The sequence below is a fragment of the Petromyzon marinus genome, chromosome 46 (genome assembly GCF_048934315.1).
Source record: "Petromyzon marinus isolate PM22_M1 ecotype Great Lakes invasive population chromosome 46, UKy_Petmar_22M1.pri1.0, whole genome shotgun sequence".
Lineage (NCBI taxonomy): Eukaryota > Metazoa > Chordata > Hyperoartia > Petromyzontiformes > Petromyzontidae > Petromyzon > Petromyzon marinus.
Genome location: NC_133712.1, coordinates 13,754,561 through 13,778,673, shown reverse-complemented (window position 1 = coordinate 13,778,673; position 24,113 = coordinate 13,754,561). Strand labels below are relative to the sequence as shown.

The 24,113-nt window shown below is 49.7% G+C and overlaps 1 protein-coding gene across 1 annotated transcript; it reads right to left on the bottom strand.

Moving 5' to 3' along the window:
* Positions 1-1,616: 1,616 nt before the first annotated feature.
* On the bottom strand, positions 1,617-14,304 carry RAB7A (RAB7A, member RAS oncogene family). Its single transcript, XM_032971628.2, has 6 exons — positions 14,153-14,304; positions 7,241-7,301; positions 6,265-6,391; positions 5,473-5,691; positions 4,744-4,872; positions 1,617-3,691 (listed from the first exon to the last, which is right to left on the bottom strand). Exons 2-6 carry the CDS (start codon positions 7,291-7,293, stop codon positions 3,605-3,607), a joined length of 615 nt encoding a protein of 204 aa, XP_032827519.1. The 5' UTR covers positions 7,294-7,301; positions 14,153-14,304; the 3' UTR covers positions 1,617-3,604.
* Between the last annotated feature and the right edge of the window lie 9,809 nt (positions 14,305-24,113).

The window sequence follows — 24,113 nt, the reverse complement described above, 5'->3', positions numbered from 1 at the left end:
ATAAAACAAGAGGTGAAGATGTTCAAACACCAAATAGAAACATTTTGCAAGGAATCAAGTACTGCATTAACCACACACGGTACTTGCGGTGAACATGCAAAAAAAATGCTCTGATATTTGCATTTTCTTGGTTCTTTCGGTAAAGTCACGTAGAATGGAATTAAAATAATAAAAATAAAACATAATAAAATAAAATTCTCAGAATTTTTTTAATGTTTTATTTTCTCAGAATTTTATTTTTTATTTGTTTTATTTTTATTATTTTATTTGCATTCTACGTGACGTTACCGAAAGAACCAAGAAGATGAATCCCTGCAGTCACGAATTTAAATCGAAATTTTATATTTGCATTGTCTTTTAATGAGTGGCCTACACCAGATCAGCCTTCTTTCGGGCCAAGTCTCACCAGAGTACGTACGTGTGGTTTAATGCAGACACGATTCCTTGAAAATGGTTTCTATTTGGTGTTTGAACATCTTAACACCGCCTGTTTTATTGCTAGTAAGGGTAAAAACCTATTATTTTTAAAATCGTAACGCCTAATATGGCCGTGGGCGTGGTTTCCCGAGCCGTGGGCGGGGCCAACATTTCGACGCGTTTGGGAGCGACTCCGTTCTGTGAACTTCCTCGAGGTTTAGAATCGAACTGGGGACCCCCCGCGTCTGACACGGAGGGACCTTGTCGATAAGACACCTGGGCAGCTCGGCAGCACTGGTTCAAGCAAATAAAATGACTGCTGCTGCTCGATACACTGGATGTCGACATCGGATCGAGTTGTTTTCGCTTGCGTTGAAAATGCTGCTGAAATTGCGCACTCCCAGAAGCCCGTGGGGCTGATGGGACGTGTAAAAATAGGTGAAGAGACATGTGAAGGAGACATTGTCCGCTTATTTAATGTCAGAAAGTTCGAGGTCTTAATTATGTTGATATACGAGGGGTCCTTTTGTCCACTTCTTGCCGACGGAGCGAGGGAGCGGCTGCCATCCACGTGTCCCGGTCGAGGATCATAGAACGTGGCCTCCAGGCAGGTTCCACCCCTCACACGCATCACGTGACCGCAGACACGTTGTGCTGCCCAGCTCCGTGGGTGAATTTAACATTTTCCCAAGATGCAACGCAACCCCCCCCCCCCCCCCATGATCATCATGACTACACACCATCACCACCATCAGCCCCTGTCACCACCATATTCCACATCTCCCTCCTTAATCATCTCCCGAATCACCTCCATCCCCACTCGATCGCCACCACCTCCATCACCTCCACCATCACCTCAATAACCATTTCCTCAATTATCAGAGTCCCTTCGCCATCACCTCGTCAACCACATCGTCCACCACCTCCTCGCCGCGCTCATGATCACGTGGGATGAACTCGGCAGCATCCCCTTTGGCCGGAGGTCACAGGGTCAAACCAGACTCCTCTCGCCATGCAGAGGGGACTGGTTCCCCCCCCCCTAAGTGGGTGCCCGAACCCCCAATCAAGCTGTCATTCCCCCCCCCCACCCCTTACTCTCCGTTAACAGAGAACCCCAAGGGGGGGTGGGTGACCATAAGCTAACCCTGACCGTGATGCTGACCCTGACCCCTCAGAGAAAAGACACGCGGAGGAATCGGTCATCTCTATACGGGATATATTGGGGTTTTTTTTTACAACAATAATCATCATCGTCATCATAGTCATGCCACAGGTAATAGCTTGCAAAGAAAACAAGAAATTTAAAATAACAAAAAATTACCACAACCTGCTCCACCACCAACTCCACCACCCTCCACCACCCCAATTGAAATTCCTCCCCTGGATTTTTACTCATCATTTGAAAGAGAAACACCGGTGGTGGTGACGGAGGAGAGACGAAGAGGAAGAAGAGGGGCAGGAAGGGAAACCGAGCGAGAGGAGGAGAGATGTTGAGAGACCGAGACCCAGGGGGTGGTAACGGAGGAGAGGGTGAGGGGGTAGCGGGGGATGCAGGCATAGGAGGGGGGCGGCGGTGCAGCAAGGGGGGTCAGGGCAGTGCAGCGTCATAGGGTACAGGGGTGGGAGAAGGGATCACAGGGATAACCACTAACTCCCCCCCCACAACCTCCGGTTCCCTCTTTACCCCCTCTGCTCTTTCAGGGCTCATGACCCATACACCAATGTTGTATAAATGGCTGTGGTTCCATTGAGAGGTGGTCATTACCAAGTGAACTTCGGGGTTCCAGACACTCTGGGGCACTGGGGATAGACATAATACAGCGAGCATGGCCTGGTCTTGGGCTCTTACAGGGGGTGCCCAGGGGTCCTAAATTAAGACCCCCTTGTGATCCAGGCACCACAGCCCCCGGGAGTGGGTGGGGGGGGCAGGGAGAAATGAGAGCGAGGGGGAAGAGAGGGTGAAGAGAGGCAAGGTGGGAGAGAGTTCGGGGAGAGCAAAGCAAAGGCATGTCTATAACTCTACAAGCAAACTTGTCCTCCAATTATCCGTTTCAACTTCTGCCCCCCGTAACTCCGTGAATATTGTTAAGATGGGTGTGGGCGACGCAGGGGACTATGCGAGAGGCAACACAAGGGTCGATTTGGTAGGGTGACACAAAGGGGCTATGCGCGAAGCAACATGGACCACCTCTTGGTGGGTAAACACAGGGATGATTTGGTGGGGTGCCAACAGGGGGCTATGCGAGGAACGACAGGGACCGACTCTTGGTGGGGCGACACAGGGGGGGGACGCGAAGGGTAACACAGGGAATTATGCGGGGCGACACAGGGGACTACGCGAGGGGCGACGTTAGTACTGTATTTATAATGTTATTCAAACTCCCCTTGCCCCCCCACCTCTCCCCACGTGGGGGGTGGGGGGGGAGATGTGCAAGCGCCAAGTGCGTGTGCGTTACACCCTGCAACGCAGGGTGTGCGCGTGTGAATGTTAACATGGATGTGTGTGAGAGCATGCTACCAGGCGTGTGCGTGTTAGCAGGGTGTGTGAATTGACCGGTGACTAAATTCGTGCACTAGTGTGTGTACAGTGTGTGCATGATGCTCGGCGTGTGTGTGTGAGCTATATGTGCGTGCGAGGTGGAGATGAGTGTGAGTCGGTGTTCTTAAGAGCTGTGGTGATGGAGCTTTGAGTGAGAGCTCGATGTGAGTGAGAGGTGCGACGAAGGCTGGGTGGATGTGTGCGAGCCGTGCGTGAGGGCTGAGTGACCCGTGCGTGAGCGGTGAGCGAGCCGTGCGTGAGGGCTGAGTGAGCCGTGTGTGAGGGCTGAGCGAGCCGTGCGTGAGGGTTGAGTGAGCCGTGTGTGAGCGGTGAGTGAGCCGTGCGTGAGCGCTGAGCGAGCCGTGCGTGAGCTGTGAGTGACCCGTGCGTGAGGGCTGAGTGACCCGTGCGTGAGTGGTGAGTGAGCCGTGCGTGAGGGCTGAGTGACCCGTGTGTGAGCGCTGAGTGAGCCGTGCGTGAGGGTTGAGTGAGCCGTGCGAGAGGGTTGAGTGAGCAGTGCGTGAGGGCTGAGTGACCCGTGCGTGAGGGCTGAGTGACTCGTGCTTGAGGGCTGAGTGACCCGTGCGTGAGGGTTGAGTGACTCGTGCTTGAGGGCTGAGTGACCCGTGCATGAGCGCTGAGTGAGCTCTAGCAGCAGCTGCTGGATTTTGGTTTGTCGTTGTTGGTCAACTTGATCTGATCGGGAAACTCGTTATACAGCTCCACCTCCGTCTCCTAATACACACACACACAGGGACACACACACACATATATGTGAGATACACAGGGACATATACATACCAATATACAGATCCACCTCTGTACACACTCCACCTAACATAAATGTACACAAAAGATACAACAACCGTTATTGGCCATTAAGTGGCGGTGGTGTCACTACTGCGCTCGTGCCAGGCTGGGTGCACAAAGACAAACACAGATACTCATACGCACACAGATATGCAAACAGAAAAGACAAATATTCCCCCCCCCCCCCCCCCCCGTAGCCTTAGACTTTTGGGGGAAGTGCTGTTTGCGACGCCTATGAATGCAGGCACGGTCCAAGAGGGGATGGGTGGCCAGCACCACGCTCGAACACTTTTGTCTCCCCGGTGGCGATGTTTACACACCGAACCATGTACTCATTTGAGGCCGAGTCAACCTAGGGGAAACCCAGCACCAGTTCAGATATTCGTCACTTGTGTTGGCTGAGAGCACGGATTGAATTCAGATCTCATGGTTGGTTCATAGCGCAACTTGCTAACCACTACACTATCGCGCTCCACTACACTATGCATACATACATACACAAATACTCAGATATACTGCTCTGCGATGTTGATTATGTTGTTTTACGTTGCAAGATGGTTGTGATGTTGGTGATGTGAGAGGCATTAATGGTACTCATGGTGATGTTTATGATGAGCATGGTGGCGATGGCGGTGATGTTCGTGAATGATGGTGACATTATTGATGTTGGTGGTGATGGTGTGGATGATGTTGGTGGTGATGGTGTGGATGATGGTGGTGTTGATGGTGGTGTTGATGGTGGTGTTGATGGTGGTGTTGATGGTGGTGTTGATGGTGGTGCCGTTAATGATGGTGGTGTTGATGGTGATGGCGGTAGTGAAGGTGGTGGTGATATTTATGTTGATGGAAATGTTAGCGATGGCGATGATGATGATGTTATTGACGTTGGTTGTATTCTGCGTTGTTGAAGTTGGTGATGGTGTTGATGCTGGTGATGGTGTTGATGCTGGTGATGGTGTTGACGATGGTGATGATACCTGTTTGAGCGCGTTGCGAGCGATGGTCTGGAAGGCCTGCTCCACGTTGATCGCCTCCTTGGCGCTCGTCTCAAAGTAGGGGACGTCGTTCTTGTTCTGACACCAGGTCTGGGCGCGCTTCGTCGGGACCTGGGGAGCACAGGGACTCACAAATAAGGCCAAAGGTCCCCTGGGTAGCACACTCAGGCTGCAGGGGCCAAGAGCTGTTGACCCTTTGTCATTCTGATGGCCCGTCATCGGAACGGGACCGAAAGAAAAACTTAAATGAAATAACTTTATCTGTGACGAGGCTTCCACAAGACCATATGGGAGGGCGTGTGGCACAGTTTGGCGCCAGCTATCATAGTGTGCGGTTGTGCCGCTACAGTTCTCTGCGGTGAGTAACGGGACCCCACCCTGCACCTTGCAGTCATCACGGAATGGGAAAGTGTTAAGCGAGTACCTGCAAAGGCCCGAATGGCACACGAGGAGGGTGTCGTGACCAGGACCGCACCCGCCCGCCTTTGTCTCCCCAATGCCGATGTTTATGCACAGCACAGGGTACTCATTCAGACCGAGTAAAACTGGGGGAGTCCCAAAGGCTGGTAGATTAATTTCGCCACTGATGTTTGCCGTAAGCGGGGAATTTATCTTGGGTCGCGGGATTTGTAATGTAGTGCTAACTATTATGCTACCACTCTCCCTTCAGTCTCTCTCTCTTTCCCGTGTCTCTCTCTTTATCTCTCCCACCTGTCTGTTCTCCATGTCGATCTTGTTGCCAAGCACCACGAAGGGGAAGTTCTCGGGGTCACGTGGTGACGCCTGGATGAGGAACTCGTCGCGCCAGCTGTCCAGCGTCTTGAACGTGCCGGGCTGCGTCACGTCGAAAACGAGCACACAACAGTCGGCGCCGCGGTAGAACGCCACGCCCAGCGACTGGAACCGCTCCTGCCCTGCTGTGTCCCAGATCTAGACACAGGGGGATAACACAGGGGGAGACGTGGGGACATGAGACACCGAGAGAGACGCCCAGGGAGTGGAATCGCTCCTGCCCCACCGTGTGCCAGTTCGAAACACAAGAACACTTTAAGGCAGGGACGTGACCGACAGGACACAGGTAGACAGTACACACACCCACACGCAGATGTTGAAACACACCGATACATGAGACAGAAGGCAACTCTCACAGACTGGTGCCGCTCCTGACCCCGCAGGGTCCCAGAGACTGCGACACGTAGAAACGTCTCTCAAAGTACACCGAAAACGCTCACTGGTGAGGAGCCGGGGGTGAGTGGGCCTGAGGTGAGGAGTGGGTTGGGGTTAGCAGGAGCGAGTGGGCGGGCTCACTGTGGGTGAGCATGGGCTTGAGGCGAGGGCGGGTGCACGAGCGCGGCTCAGGATAAGTGTAGACGAAGGCGAGCATGGGTGAGAGTGGACCAACGGGGACACGGAGCAAATAGGTGCAAGGATGAGTATCTGTGAGTAGAGTTGAGCGTGGGTGAGTAGAGGTGAGCATGAGTGAGCGTGGGGGGCGGGCGACACCTGCATGGTGACGAGCCTGTCGTCCACCATCACTTCCTTGGTGAGGAAGTCCGCGCCGATGGTCGCTTTGTACTGGTTGCTGAATTTCTTGTTCACGTACTGGTTCATGAGCGACGTCTTCCCCACCCTGCGCTCGCACACACAGGCACAGGTCCCACGTGTAGTTCTATACACTGCCGGGGCAAATGCTGTCAGCAAGGCCCTGTGCCGAAGATGTCCCGTGTAGCCATTAACAGGATGTTGGGGCAAGGGCTGTTTAGCGAGTTTGCGCTTATGAAGGCCGACACGGCACACGAGAGGGCGGTGTGGCTAAGAGCCACACATGGCCGCATTTGTCTCCCGTGGTGATGTTTATAGCGAAGTGTGCTAACCGCGACACTACCGCTCCCCACATTTTGCCTTATAGACTTGTAGGGGTGACACACACACAGCTGCGCACACACACACAAGCCCGCACACACACGTGTGTAGACACACAAACACACACACGCGCACAGCCCTACAGCCATCAACTACAAAGCCGAATTCAGAAACTGCGGCCTACATTTATCAGAGCGTGCAAGTCCCCTAACAGCACATGCCCCAACTGTCTGTTTGAGGCTACATGGGGCATCCCTGTATACCTACGTGGGGGGCAGTGGCAAAGTTGTTAACACGTTGCACTACAAACTCAGCAACCCGAGTTCTACTCTCGCCCACGGCCAACACCAGTGACGATTATCTGAACTGGTCCTGGGCCTCCCCCGAGGCCTATTCATCCTGAAATGAGTACCTCGTGCGGTGTGTAAACATCGCCACTGGAGAAACAAAGGCGGCCAAGCATGGTGCTGGCCACCCACCTCCTCATGTGCCGTTCCAGCCTTCATAGGTCCTCACTAACAGCACTTGCCCCAACAGTCTGTTAAGGCTATACGGGGAATCTCTGTACGTGTAAGTACATGTAAGTGCGTTTACGTGTGTGTACGTGTGCACGTACCCAGAGTCTCCGAGAATTATCACCTTGAGCAGAACCTTCTTGCGGGAAGTCATGGCGGAGTCTGCCGGCATAGACAGAAACACAGGTGAATCGGGGGTGAGTCGGGGCGATTGAGTGAGGTTGTTGAGTCTGGATAAGTGAGTATGGCAGGTCATGGGTGAGCGCCAACGTGAGAGTAAGGGATGTGTGGAGGGGCGAGTTTTGGTGAGTTTTGTGTATGGAAGGTTTCGGTGCCATCCGCACTCATCAGTAGAGCTGAGCCGCCTCCGACTAGACAGGTCAAGGGTGAGCGGTCAGGGTTGAGGGGTCAGGGATCATGAACTGGAGTTGAAAGAGGACCCAAGAGGCTCAAGTGTGAGGGGAGGGGGGAAGGAGGCTGGGGTCACAGGGCGCCGAGCCAAGGCATATTGCGCAGCCTCTCTCCACTACTGCGGCACAACAGCACTACACACTACAAAGTTACACAAACAGCACAACACCACACAACACAACCAGCACAACACCACACAACACAACCAGCACAACACACCACTACACAACCAGCACAAGACACCACTACACAACCAGCACAACACACCGCAACACAACCAGCACAACACACCGCAACACAACCAGCACAACACACCACTACACACCACAACAACACACCACAACACTATACAGCCAGCAAAACGTATAACACTACACAAGCAACACAACACTACATAACTAGCACAACACATGACATAACACAACAAAATGGTCATCAAACACCACCACAACAACAAAGCAACCCATCAGTGACCTCTCACCAAACAGCGCACGTGATCCAGCATTGCTAATAGACCTGACATCACTCCACACACGACATCACAGCAACCTCACAACACCACTACTCGCCACACAAACATCACCACGTCATCACAACACCACTGCTCACCACTCCAGCATCACCACAACTCACCACATCAACATCACAACGTCATCACAACACCACTACTCACCACATCAACATCACCACGTCATCACAAAACCACTGGACTCTATACCCTGCCTACCTCTCCCCTTACTTCCAAGAACTCTCCAATTTCTCCCCTCTCATATCACTGTACTCCTTCCAGACGCTCTCTTACCTCTCCCCTATCATCTCCACTGCTTCGCTTGGTGGGAGGTCGCTCATTCTCCTCTGCTGCCCCTATTGTCTAGAACACTCTTCCTCCAGCCATCCGTGCTGTCGACTCCCTGCCCCTGCACAAGTCTCGGCTCAAGACCTGCCTCTTCCCCTCTGCCTATGACTGACTGTCGCTCAGAGACCCATAGCCCCATACAGAACCACACGCACTCACACAGAGACGCGGACTCGCACACAGATTCACACAGAGACACTGACACACTCACACAAAGACACGCAGACCCACACATTCACAATACTATGCACTCAACATCACACTAGCACCAGAACACTACTCAGTGTAACTAACAACCCTCACATCATCATCACTACTTTAAACCCTGATCCGGACTGACATTAAGTATGAATGCCTTCATCCAGCAATGGATTAACAAAGGGATGTAAATTATTGTTATTTTACCATGACAACACTACCAGGCGACTGACATTACTCATCATCATCACCACCATCACCACCCCCACAGAGCACATGATCATACACATGATCATACACACATGACTTGCATAACATGTCACTACAGTATTAACCAGTTTAACACGTAGGCTTATTAACCACATCACTAACATTACGACTACACTACTCAACACACTATCACTACTCAATATACTACCGTAACAACAACATCACATCACTACTATCATTACATCACTCCTAATAACATGACATCATTACTAACATCACAACACTCGTCGATAGAATAACATCCCACTACTCACAACACTATCACAACATTATCATCACTCCTTTCCCAATTTAACGCCTGCACTAAGAACATCACAACACTATTCACGATTCTAACATCAAAATACATTATACCAAATCACTTGGTCCATACGCAACATCACCACTACCCTAACATCGACACATCACGCCACCACGATAACTCACTCTGCCCCAGAGCAAGAGCGCGTAATGGGAGAGACGGATCAAAAGGGAAGTCACCACCATCAATCTCTACGTCACTCACTACATCAACACATCACTACGTCACTCACTACATCAGCACATCACTACGTCACTCACTACATCAGCACATCACTACGTCACTCACTACATCAGCACATCACTACGTCACTCACTACATCAACACATCACTACGTCACTCACTACATCCGCACATCACTACGTCACTCACTACATTAACACATCACTACGTCACTCACTACATAAACATCACTACGTCACTTACTACATCAACAAGATAACTACATGAACACCATCACTCTATCAATACCAACAACATAACTACCATCACAACGTCACTCACTACATCAACACATCACTATATCACTTACTACATCAACAACATTACTTACGTGAATACCATCATTACATCGCCACATCAATACCAACAACATCACCCATCACAGCTCATACTACAACCTTCATCGAACATCATAAATACCACCACCATCACCGCCAACACCACAACCACTAACACAACCATTACATCTCACACTAGATACCCATTTGAGGCCGAGTCGACCTAGGGGAGGCCCAGGATTGCTTCAGATAATTGCTACTGATGTTGGTCGTCTGCGGGAATCGAACTCGGGTCGCCGGGAGGATAGAGGAGCACGCTAACCACGACACAACACCGCTCCACCACTACTAACACCACAATCACTAACACCAACACAACCACTACTAACACCACAACCACTACTAACACCACAACCACTAACACCAACACAACCACTAACACCAACACAACCACCAACACCACCACTACTAACACCACAACCACTAACATCAACACAACCACTAACAACACAACCACTACTAACACCACAACCACCACAACCACCACAACCACTAACAACACAAACACTCCACCACAACCACTAACACCAACACAACCACTAACACAACCACTAACACCACAACCACTACTAACACCACAACCACTACTAACACCACAACCACTACTAACACCACAACCACTACTAACAACACAACCACTACTAACACCACAACCACCACTAACACCACAACCACTACTAACACCACAACCACTACTAACACCACAACCACTACTAACACCACAACCACTAAGACCAACACTAACACCACAACCACTAACACCAACACAACCACTACTAACACCACAACCACTAACACCACAACCACTACTAACACCACAACCACTACTAACACCACAACCACTAACACCAACACAACCACTAACACCAACACAACCACTAACACCACAACCACTACTAACACCACAACCACTACTAACACCACAACCACTAACACCAACACTAACACCACAACCACTAACACCAACACAACCACTACTAACACCACAACCACTAACACAACCACTACTAACACCACAACCACTAACACCAACACAACCACTACTAACACCACAACCACTACTAACACCACAACCACTAACACCAACACAACCACTACTAACACCACAACCACTACTAACACCACAACCATGAACACCAACACAACCACTAACACCAACACAACCACTAACACCACAACCACTACTAACACCAACACAACCACTAACACCACAACCACTACTAACACCAACACTACTAACACCAACACAACCACTAACACCACAACCACTAACACCACAACCACTAACACCAACACAACCACTAACACCAACACAACCACTACTGACACCACAACCACTACTGACACCACAACCACTACTAACACCACAACCACTACTAACACCACAACCACTAACACCAACACTAACACCACAACCACTAACACCAACACAACCACTACTAACACCACAACCACTAACACAACCACTACTAACACCACAACCACTAACACCAACACTACTAACACCACAACCACTACTAACACCACAACCACGAACACCAACACAACCACTAACACCACAACCACTACTGACACCACAACCACTACTAACACCACAACCACTACTAACACCACAACCACTAACACCAACACAACCACTAACACCACAACCACTACTAACACCAACACAACCACTAACACCACAACCACTAACACCACAACCACTAACACCAACACTACTAACACCAACACAACCACTAACACCACAACCACTAACACCAACACAACCACTACTGACACCACAACCACTACTAACACCACAACCACTACTAACACCACAACCACTAACACCAACACAACCACTAACACCACAACCACTAACACCAACACAACCATTAACACCACAACCACCACTAACACCACAACCACTAACACCACCACAACCACTACTAACACCACAACCACTAACACCACAACCACTACTAACACCACAACCACTAAAACCAACACAACCACTAACACCACCACAACCACTACTAACACCACAACCACTACTAACACCACAACCACTAACACCACAACCACTACTAACACCACTAACACCACCACAACCACTAACACCACCACAACCACTACTAACACCACAACCACTACTAACACCACAACCACTACTAACACCACAACCACTACTAACACCACAACCACTACTAACACCAACACAACCACTAACACCACAACCACTACTAACACCAACACAACCACTAACACCACAACCACTAACACCAACACAACCACTAACACCAACACAACCACTAACACAACCACTAACACCCACAACTACTAACACCAACACAACCACTACTAACACCACAACTACTAACACCAACACAACCACTAACACCAACACACGCACTACTAACACCAAAACCCCTACTAACACCAACACAACCACTAACACCACAACCACTAACACCCACGATCTACTTAGCCACGAGGAGCCACGTGGACCCAGAATCACGAGGGAACAAGGACACTGGGAGGAGGGAGCAGGCAGAGTAACCGAGAAAAAAGCATGGAGAAGCAGAGAGGGAGTAGGGAGAGCAGAGAGGGAGTAGGGAGAGCAGAGGGGGAGTAGGGAGAGCAGAGAGGGAGTAGGGAGAAGCAGAGAGGGAGTAGGGAGAAGCAGAGAGGGAGTAGGGAGAGCAGAGAGGGAGTAGGGAGAGCAGATAGGGAGTAGGGAGAGCAGAGAGGGAGTAGTGAGAAGCAGAGAGGGAATAGAGAGAGCAGATAGGGAGTAGGGAGAGCAGAGAGGGAGTAGGGAGAGCAGAGAGGGAATAGGGAGAGCAGAGAGGGAGTAGGGAGAAGCAGAGAGGGAGTAGGGAGAGCAGAGAGGGAGTAGGGAGAGCAGAGAGGGAGTAGGGAGAGCAGAGAGGGAGTAGGGAGAGCAGAGAGGGAGTAGGGAGAGCAGAGAGGGAGTAGGGAGAGCAGAGAGGGAATAGGGAGAGCAGAGAGGGAGTAGGGAGAAGCAGAGAGGGAGTAGGGAGAGCAGAGAGGGAGTAGGGAGAGCAGAGAGGGAGTAGGGAGAGCAGAGAGGGAGTAGGGAGAGCAGAGAGGGAGTAGGGAGAGCAGAGAGGGAGTAGGGAGAGCAGAGAGGGAGTAGGGAGAAGCAGAGAGGGAGTAAGGAGACCATTTACACTACTCATACCATTCACACGACCCCTACCACACTCCTTACCATTCACACTATCCCTACCACACACTAACACTACCACTATGCCTACCATTTTACACTACCCATACCATTCACACTACCCCTACCACACTCCCTACCATTCACACTATCCCTACCACTATGCCTACCATTTACATTACCCCTACCACATTAATTCTACAACTACCCCGACCACTCACACTATGTCTACCACTACCCGTAATACTACCACTACAGACCACTCACACACGAACTACTTCTCATAACACGTCCAGTTTTCGGGACCACAATACAACATGGTTTATCTCCCCAATCACTAACATCAACCAGATCCTTCCACAACACCCAAACCAGACACCGGAAGGACCGACAGAAGGTGAGAGGGGGGGGTGGAGGAAGATGAGGGACAGCAGAGAGAGGGGGAGACAAGGTAGGGGGGTGGAAGGACGACGTCTGGGATAGGGAGACAAGCGGGGAAGGAGAGGCGCAGGGAGGCTGAGCTGCGAGAGGGAGACAGTGGCAGAGGGTCGGAGAGACGTAGGGAGAGCTGGAAATGGGAGGGGCAGGGAGTGAAGGGAGATGGGGACGACCACGGCCACGAAGCCGGCAGCGAGGGTGCCGTCCGTCGGCAGCGTCGCCGTGACAGTACGCACTGTACCTGTACCAGCAAACGCGGAACTGGTAGACGAGTGAAAAGTTCCCGGTGTCTCAAGGAGTACTTACGAGACGAGGGTCAATGGGGATTGAGATACACCTTACGAGCAAGATAAACGGGGGGGGGGGGTCCCTACAAGGGGGTCTGGGGACTACCGAAAAGGCACCTATATAAAGGAGAAATAGATTTGTGTGGGCGGGATAAAGGGGGGCCGAGATGGGTACATGTAGGGTGCTCAAGGGGGGGGGTAACCTATAGAGGCGGTGCCTGTAAAAGGGATAAAGGGGCAGCGAGTGGGGGGTCAAGACTCAAGAGCACCCGAGGGGATGCCTACGAAGAAGATCAAGGGGATCCATGTATGGTGAGCGAGGGGGATCGAGGCGGTGCCTAGAGAAAAGGAGTCCTTGTCGGTGGTTTTAAAGGGTTACCCAGGGGATTACTGAGCTGGATCGAGGGCGTCACCTCTAGAGGCGCTACGTGTAGGAGACATAAAGGGGGCCCGAGGGGGGCCCGAGGGGGGCCCGAGGGGGGCCCGAGGGGGGCCCGAGAGGGGCCCGCAGCGGGAGCGCTACCTGTGTGGGTCCGGGCCGCGTCTCGTCTCGCTGGGGTAGAGATGGCGGCGCGGGTCACGGGGCCGAGACGTCACGCGACGTCACCGCGCGGTGGGTGGGGGGGTGCGCTTCCGCGTCACGTGATCCGTCCTTGGGGCGGGGCTCGGGATTCTCAGGTTTCACCCGCGACCACGTGATCCCCACCCTACATCCCCCCACCCTCCCGTCTGGTCCCACGTGACACGCCCCTCCACACCCCCCCACTCGCCTGTCTGGTCCCACGTGACTCCCCACCCACCGGCCCGTCCCTCTATACCCCCCCTCCCAGTCCCACGTGACCACTTCCACCACAGCCCCTCGCCGGTACCACGTGATCCCCCCCTCTCAGTCCCACGTGACTCCCCCCCCCCCAAAGCCCTCTCCCGCCACCCTCCCCCGGTCGCACGTGACCTCACCCCCCACCCCCCTCGGTGTGTTCACGTGGTTGGTCACTCGAAGCCAGTCAGGCAGCAGTCATGGTCAGTCCACTGCTGGATGAAGGCCACTCTCACCCCGAGTCGCGATCCCGACAATCCAGCCCAGCGCCTGCACGCGGAGACGATTTCACCGCTCCGTCTCCGCGGTGGACATGCAAAAAACATTATTTATCAGGCGCGTCCTTGGCTCCCTTCGCTGCCACCTTCGATTGAAATGAGATACGTTCTAGATTTGAAGCTTTCGTGACTGCAAGGATCCATACTCTTTGGTTCTATTTTTTACCTACGTGACTTTACCGAATAGAACCAAAGAGTATGAGATACGTTATTTTTACTGAAGGAGCAATCCGATGTCCAGTAAGGGGGCAGGTCAGAACGTTTACACAAATGTACGAATCAAACTAAACACATTTTTTTTATCTTAACAAATAGCAAAATTGAACTTATTAGCTTATTTTTCAGAAGCGACCTGACCACAAATAGTAACTCAACGATGTGGCGGCTTACCGTGTGGAAATTTATAGAAACCAAATAAAAGTGTGGGCGTAACCATACTTTAGCCAACAAAACACGCTCTTCCTTTCGATATTAGAGCTATGCACTTTTAAATCATCCAGATTGAAAACTCATTTATTTAGAACCGCTTTTTGTGTTCAGTTGTCCTTCCCGCCACCGGACCTCTGATTAGCACGGTTAGCTACGTACGGTGCAAAAGAAGTTCAACATATTGGAGCATGCCACTCCGATTACTTTCGTCCCGTGTTTTGAGATGATTTGAGATGTTACACGGATGATCCCGTTAACCAGTTTCCCGTATATTTTATACGGGCGATTCGTGGTGCCTGAGCACAGCAGGTAACAGCAGAAAACAAGACATCGATATCGCAGAGCACGAGTGTGCAGATTCCTTTAAGGAACATTTCACAAATACCAACGAAACACACGCGAATCGATAAAAAGTGCAAAATATTAAGAATAAGCCCCAGATAAAGTGATCCATGTGAAAGTAAACTCCATTTTTTGGTCCAACAGGAATAAAAGCACACGCGAATAGACAAACAGGCAGTGAAACCATAATATGAGAGCAATATTAGCCGGAAAATGTTACATATGCTGTATACAAAAATACTACTTTAAAATCGACGAAGATAAAGTATTTGAGAGATCTGTTTTTGCTTTGTAAGATATGCTTGATTTTTTTTTTCAAAATGTGATTATAAAACATGCGTGTGCTTGTAGAAGCCATATCTTGTTGAGAAGCAAACATTAATATCGAACCTAGAGACCCATAAAGTTGCGATAGGTGTCAAGAGCAGTGATTCAGCCCCAATCTTCGCCCTCCCTCTGGGACCCCTATTTTATCAGGGCCCCCCACAGGGTCCTCTCACTTGCCTCCTGGATGACCCCCACATAATTCACACGGGACCCCCTACGGGAGCAGAAGTAAAACTCCGAAGGAAGAGGGGGGGGGGTAGAGGGTGAGGGTGAAGGGGGTGTGGGAGGGAGGTTGAAAGAGGGAGGGGGATCAAAGCTCTCTGCAGGAGGTCTGATAAGGGTTCAGCGTGAGGGTGGGGGGTCCCAGTGGTTGCGTAACCCCACCCCCTACACGCCGCCTTGCACCTCACCCTCTTCACCGGCACCTCTTCGCGTATCTCCCCTAAGTCGACTCAGACATAACTGAGAAGCCAGTGCGGTGCTGTATAATGAACATCAAGTTAGCGGGGAGACAAAGGCGACCGGGCGTGGTTCCGATCACACCACCCGTCATGTGCCATGCATCTGTCTAGGCTAAACGGGGGATCTTTGTGTGCGTCCACCAGCACCTGTTGTATATGTCGGGAGCGGTGGGTCAGTGGTTAGCGCAACGCGCTACGAACCCGGCGTCCCTGGTTAAAATCACGTTCAGGGACAACGTCAGTGACGAATATCCACCCACAAGGTCGACTCAGCCTTAAATGGCTACTTTGGTCCGATGAGCACGGCTGGCTAAGTACGATGCGAAAGAAGTTCAACACACACAAGCAACGGGGAGAGACAGAAGTGGCCGGACGTTTAGTTGCATAACCACCGACACCCACGTTCTCGTGTATGTCGTAAAAGGTGCTCGCTAATAGCTCTGGCACACGAGAGATTATTGCCTGGGGAGAGGTGGGGCTAGGGGAGAGTGGGCGCTCCGAGGGGCAGGGGGGAGGACGCTTAGGTATAAATGGGTGGTGAGAGGAACTCATCAAATACCCCACTCCGAGACCTTATTTTAGACCCCCCCCCCCTTCTGAGAGTACCTGTGAGTAGAGACGCTTCACCTGTGCAGGTGAACAGAGACGATCCTGGAGACAGGGAGATACACAGGGAGACAGAGAGGCACGGGGAAACAAGAAGAGAGACACAGACAGACAGACATTGAGATACATCGAGACACACACAGACACAAGGAGACACAGAGATAGACACGGACAGGGTGACCGAGAGACACAAAGAGGCAGTGTTAGAGAGAGACACAGGGAGACGCACGGACATACAGGGGACAGAGGGAGACATGCCGGCGCGGGGGGATGACCTCGCTCTCCACTCCTCTATTGGGGTCGCGCGTCTCTACCCCCCAAGACCCCGGAGCCTCTGGGACCAAGAAGGTCTCAGCCACCCGCCGCACTGCCCCTGTCCGCCTCGGCGCCTGCCCAGCCTCGGGGTCCGGGCGCACCCCTGTGGAGACCCCTGCGAAGAGACGGAACCCAAGACGCGCGCGCAAAGGGGGTTCCGCGTTACCTTCCACCTGCTGGACGGGGTCTCCGGGACCCAAGGTCGCCGAGGGTCCCTTCAAGACCATCTCACTCGGGACCCCCTTGCTGCAGGACTCCCTCGTTCCATCCTCAAGAAGCGACTCTCGGTGAGCAGCGTGGACGGGGCGGAACTGGGGTGTCGAGAGGACCCAGTAGGGGTGGGTGGAGAGGGAGCCCGCGACTCAGGGGGTCCGCTGATCCCATTGACTCCACGGAGCCAGTTGACTCCGCTGGCCTTTATGGGTCGCGGCTCCGTGGCCACGTGGAGTTCAGAGTTCACGCGAGTCCTCGTGGAGATGAGAGATGGAGACAACGGGGCACGGATACACTGAGACACGGGGACACTGAGACAAGGGGTCGCGGAGACACGGGCCCTGCTGAGAACACGTGGAAAACCGAGACAACGTGTCTATGTGTGACACTGAGACACGGGGACACTGGGACAAGGGGTCGCAAAGACAAGGACCCTGCTGGGAACACTTGGAAAGACCGAGACACCGTGTCTATGTGTGACACTGAGACACGGGGACACTGGGACAAGGGGTCGCGAAGACACGGGCCCTGCTGGGAACACGTGGAAAGACTGAGACAACTTGTCCATTTGGGACACTGAGACACGGGGACACTGGGACAAGGGGTCGTGAAGACACGGGCCCTGCTGGGAACACGTGGAAAGACTGAGACAACTTGTCCATTTGGGACACTGAGACACGGGGACACTGGGACAAGGGGTCGGGGAGACACGGGCCCTGCTGGGAACACGTGGAGACACTTGAGACGAGGTGTCCTGGCGGAGATCGGCACGGTGACACTGAGACTCAGTAGCCATTCTTGATCCATCCTGAAGTCAATGAGACATGGGGATACGCGGAGGAAATTACATGAAGACACGGCCCTTCTCGGGGACACGGAGACACGGGGACACTGAGACTCGCGGAGACATGCGGTGATACGGAGACACGGGCTGTGTTGCTGTGTTTCTTCAGTGACTGTGATTACATGCGAAGTATGTGCAGTTTACAACAATATGGTGTATCCTTTCTGGCAATAAAACAGTTGTGTTAAGATGTTAAAACACCAAACAGAATCCTTTTTCAAGGAATCCTGTCTGCATTAACCACACGTACTTGTGGTGAACATGCAAAAAAAAACATGCTCTGATAATATATGCATTGTATTTCCAGAAAGGGTAAAACCTATTGTTATATGTCGATACTGGCAAGAAAGCTCCCATATTATGTACCGTTTATTTGGCGAATGCTTTTACACGTCAATTTAACCCAATTATAGCAGTAGATACACGAGACAAATAATACGCAAGTGCATATGTATGTCGATGTTCTGTGAGTGGACGCCAGCCCACGTAGCCACGGAGCCATGTGAGAGCCTCCTTACTAGCTATTTGGTGGTAAATCTTGACTTAAAGCTTTCGTGACTGCAGGAATTCATATTCTTTGGGTCTTTCGGGAAAATCACGTAGATAGGTTGAAAGAAAATAAAACAAATCTACGACGTTTCGATCACAACGCAAGCGATCGTCTCCTCCTGATGACGATCGTTTGTGTTGTGACTTTCCCGAAATTCCCAAAGAAGACTTGATTCGAAGCTTTCGTGACTGCAGGAATTACTCTTTGTTTTTTTCGGTAAAATCACGTATAAATAAGAAATAATAAAATAACATAATAGCGTACGACGTTTCGGTTGTAACACAAGCAGCCATCATCAGGTACAGAAGAGCTAAATTTACGAGAGAGGAAACACATAACCCCAGATATATATACAGACACCCAAGTAGGGGGAACTAACACAGATACAACAGGGGACACAGAGAGAGAATCACACCAAACAAACAGGGGTGTCTGTATATACATCTGGGGTTATGTGTTTCCTTTCTCTCGTAAATTTAGCTCTTCTGTACCTGATGACGGCTGCTTGTGTTGCAACCGAAGCGTCGAACGCTATTATGTTATTTTATTATTTCGTATGTATACGTGACTTTACCGAAAAAAACAAAGAGTAATTCCTGCAGTCACGAAAGCTTCGAATCAAGTCTAAACCACCTCTACGGGGAGGTATGAGATCTGTGTCTTTGTGTTGTCTCTGCTTGTGTATCTGCCTTTGTGTCTTGGCTTGGATTTGTGTCTCTGTGCTGTCTCTGCCTGTGTGTGGGCCTTGTTGCTTCCGAGTGGGTGCTGCCGCACCCCACTTTGCTCCATGCATACCTCATGCTAATTTGTCCCATTGTCTCTCAGCCTTACCTTCTCTGCCTATTTAAGGCGAGTTCACTCTGTGCTGGTTCGCTCTGCTTGGATGTTTATGTGTGTGTGTGTGCGGTCTGTATTTTAAAATTTCATACTCAACTTGCAATTTAGCAATCTTTGAAATAGCGTAATCAACCAGACTATGCGTTAATTGTGTTTGACCGACCGTCTGTGTTGCTTTATATGGTTTCTAAATTTTGCTAAACCCTGTTTGTTTGGTGTGATTCTCTCTGTGTGTCCCCTGTTGTATCTGTGTTAGTTCCCCTTACTTGGGTGTCTGTATATACATCTGGGGTTATGTGCTTCCTCTCTCTCGTAAATTTAGCTCTTCTGTACCTGATGACGGCTGCTTGTGTTGCAACCGAAACGTCGTAGGCTATTATGTTATTTTATTGTTTCTTATTTATACGTGACTTTACCGAAAAAAACAAAGAGTTACCCAAAGAAGAGTTGGTGGTAGCACGTGCAGGGCAACTCGTCCTTGCCCTGCCGCACTTCACAGCCGGAGACAACGTGCGCCAGTACAAATACAAAGATCCCCCGTGTAGCCTACACGGGCTCTTGGGGCAAGTGCTGTTAGCGAGCACTTATGGAGGAGGTCGGAACGGCTCACGAGGGGGTGGTGTGGCCAACGCCTTGTCCGGCGCGCGTTTGGCTATCCAGCGTTGATTATTACACATCGGACCAGGTATTCATTTGAAGCTCAGTCGATCTAGGAGAAGCCCAGGACCGATTCAGATATTTGTCGCGGATGCTGGCCTTGAGCGGGACTCGAACTCGGGTTGCCGTTTTAGTAGCACGATGCGCTAACCACTGCGCCACCGCTCCCCACAGAGAGACAGGTGCAGACACTCACATCCTCTTACCGTCACAACTTGATATTATTAACCGTCTTGAGGATGACGAGGATGTGACGAGGTGATGCAGAAAGATGATGACGACTAAATGAGATAACGATGAGAAAAACATTCTGTGTGTTGTCTCAAGCTGAGAGTCGGCATGCTCACAATCGTTGTGGCCACCATCACCAACAATACCCTCAACACCATATTGCACCACCGCCATCAATCTCTACATCATGTCCAACATCAACATCAGCACCTCACCATCACTACCATCTCTGCATCATCATCATCTCAGCACCTCACCATCACTATCATCAACATCTCTACATGTTATCGTTTATGTAATCTCATCAATCATCCGCATCATCCTAACCATTAACATCATCACTGCACCATCACCAAATTCACCATTATTTAGGGCTTGTGGTTCTAAACTTTTTGTTGGCTCGTGTATCCCTTGTTAAATTTAGTTTAAACCGTGTACCCCCTTTGCCTGACCCAACATGTTTCTGAGAAATAAATGTACGAATAATGAACATCAATGTTTTAACCAAGCGTCCACTTTGTGAGGTTATCCTAACCAGCTGGTAACTGCAAGCTAATTAAATAAAATCAAAGGACGGACGCTCTGCATTGCGCGACGTAATTTGGTCGTGCTCGCTGGCTGCTCTTGTAAACCAACATTATGTACCATCAATGAGTTTAGAAATGTTCATTCATATCGTTCTAGGTTATCGTGAGGATTTAAGATTTCTCCTAGTTATTTTATAGTGGCAGATTCATACAACGTGATTATTCACCAACGACTCTCACGTATGATATCATTTCACACGTCCATAATATAGTATTTTTTTTGGGGTTACATCGCGTTAATATTAATGTGTCGCTAAACCCGCCATCACCCGACACAGCCAATTAGTACGGTTTGTCACGTAAACAGAACGTGCCAATTCGTTATGAGTACAGTACACCTGTATATTGGAGAGTAAATCTTGTACTAGATTTGCTCTCCAACACATCGGTGTGCTATAATAATAGGGTTTTCCCCCTTTTTTCTGGCAGTAAAACTGAAACCTTTTTACAAGGATTCATGTCTGCATTAACCACAATACCTGCAGTCAAAATGCAAACAAAAAAAACTATGATAATATATGCATTGTCCTTGAAACTGATTGGTCCACACCAAGGGACGGCTTTCTTTTGAGCCTCGACCCCATTGGTGCTCGACCACATGACGCCAAAAGGCGTCACACAGCTCAAAGACAATGCACTATCAAAGTAATGAGGGCTCGGGGTGAGCATCTACATCATTAGACCTCCTTTGCCAGTACGAAAATGTAATAATAGGGGTTTTCCCCTTTTTTCTGGCAACAAAACTGAAACCAATCAGTTTCAAGGACAATGCATATATTATCATAGTATGTTTTTGGTTGCATTTTGACTGCAGGTATTGTGGTTAATGCAGACATGAATCCTTGTTAAAAAGTTTCAGTTTTGCTGCCAGAAAAAAGGGGAAAAACCCTATTATTACATTTTGGTACTGGCAAAGGAGGTCTAATGATGTAGATGCTCACCCCAAGCCCTCATTACTTTGATAGTGCATTGTCTTTAAGCTGTACGCCTTTTGGCGTCATGTGGTCGAGCACCAATTGGGTTGAGGCTCAAAAGAAAGCCGCCCCTTGGTGTGGACCAATCAGTTTCAAGGACAATGCATATATTATCATAGTATGTTTTTTGTTTGCATTTTGACTGCAGGTATTGTGGTTAATGCAGACATGAATCCTTGTAAAAAGGTTTCATTTTTGATGCCAGAAAAAAGGGGAAAACCCCTATTATTACATTTTGGTACTGGCAAAGGAGGTCTAATGATGTAGATGCTCATCCCGAGCCCTCATTACTTTGATAGTGCATTGTCTTTGAGCTGTACGCCTTTTGGCGTCATATGGTCGAGCACCAATTGGGTCGAGGCTCAAAAGAAAGCCGTCCCTTGGTGTGGACCAATCAGTTTCAAGGACAATGCATATATTATCATACTATGTGTTTTTTTCTCTTCTTTGGTTCTTTCGGTAAAGTCACGTAGAATGAGAATAAAATAATAAATTGATAAAATAAAATAACACAATAATATTCTCACGACGTTTCGGCCACAACACAAGCGGCCTTCATCAGGTGAAGGGACGAGACTGTCTGGAGGACAGCGCTGGAGTGAAAAGCCACGCTCAGATCGCGATCTTTAAGCTGTGTGAGAAGAAACAAAGCGCCTTGACAAAGGAATTAGCATAGAATTTAGTATTGAAATGGCTGAGTGATTAGCTTGTGACTGGTCACAGAAATGGCTATGTTAAAGTTAAAGCATACACATCCGCAGAGGCACCCCTTGACAAAGGAATTAGCATAGAATTTAGCATTGAAATAGCTAAGTTAAAGCATACACATCCGCAGACGCACCCCTTGACAAAGGAATTAGCATAGAATTTAGCATTGAAATAGCTGAGTGATAAGTTTGTAACTGGTCACAGAAATAGCTATGTTAAAGTCAGAGCATACACATTCACAGAGGCACCTAGTACAAATCAAACAGGAGAATTTAGCATTTAAATAACTCGGCGAATTTAGCATTGAAATAACTGAGTGATTAGCTTGTGACTGGTCACAAAAATGGCTATGTTGAAGTCAAGGCCTACACATCTGAGCTATTCACAGTAACTGTGTATACACTACAATATATAATGAATACTATATAGTGAACCAATAAAAAACTAAAATATAAATTACCTTAATGTTATCAATAAACTCTATATATTCTCCAATCAGCTAAGCTACCAACAATAAGTCGTTATATATCACAATGCTATATGGCGAAAAAAATGAGTGGATTCTTACCCTCAACTTTAGCAACACGGATAGCTACGGGCCCCGTTCAGACGAACGAGTTCATCCATGGTCGGAACAGAGGAGGGGGAGAGAGACAGCTGCGAGGCGCTGTTATACTCTATGTTGTAAACCATACCATTAACCGTGGTGTGAGAGGTATTAAGAGTCAATGCCAGCGAAAGAGCTGCAGTCTAAAGGTCATCGTAAAATACAATTAATTAAGAACGGAAATGGTTTAAAACATCTTTCCAATGGTTACTAGGCCAGAATCCATCTTCTCGGTTGAAATTGTCTCTGTGCTTGTATATGTGAATGGCCTCATAAACGAATCTCTCATGGTAGCCGGTTGGTTTACAAAGAACCTCCGTCTTGGAGAAGTCAATGTCATGTGAGCCCACTGAATTATAACAGTGATCTGCCACGGCAGAGGAGTTCGTTCTACTGTGTTTCAAGTCTGCTTTATGTTCGCGGATGCGGTCCGAGATATGTCGTTTGGTTTCTCCAATGTAGCTACCACCACAGAGGCACTTTAGTTTGTAAACGCCCGGGTACTGTATGTCTGGAACAGCATCTTTTACAGATGGAACTAGATCACGGATTTTATGTACTGTGTTGAATCGGACCTGGATCTTGTGTTTATTCAGGATTTTGGAGATCTTTTTAGTGACCCCTGCAATGTAGGGTAAGGTGAGGGTTTTGAGTGGCTCCACAAGAGGATCCTTCTTCATGACTGGAGTGATGGCTTTGCG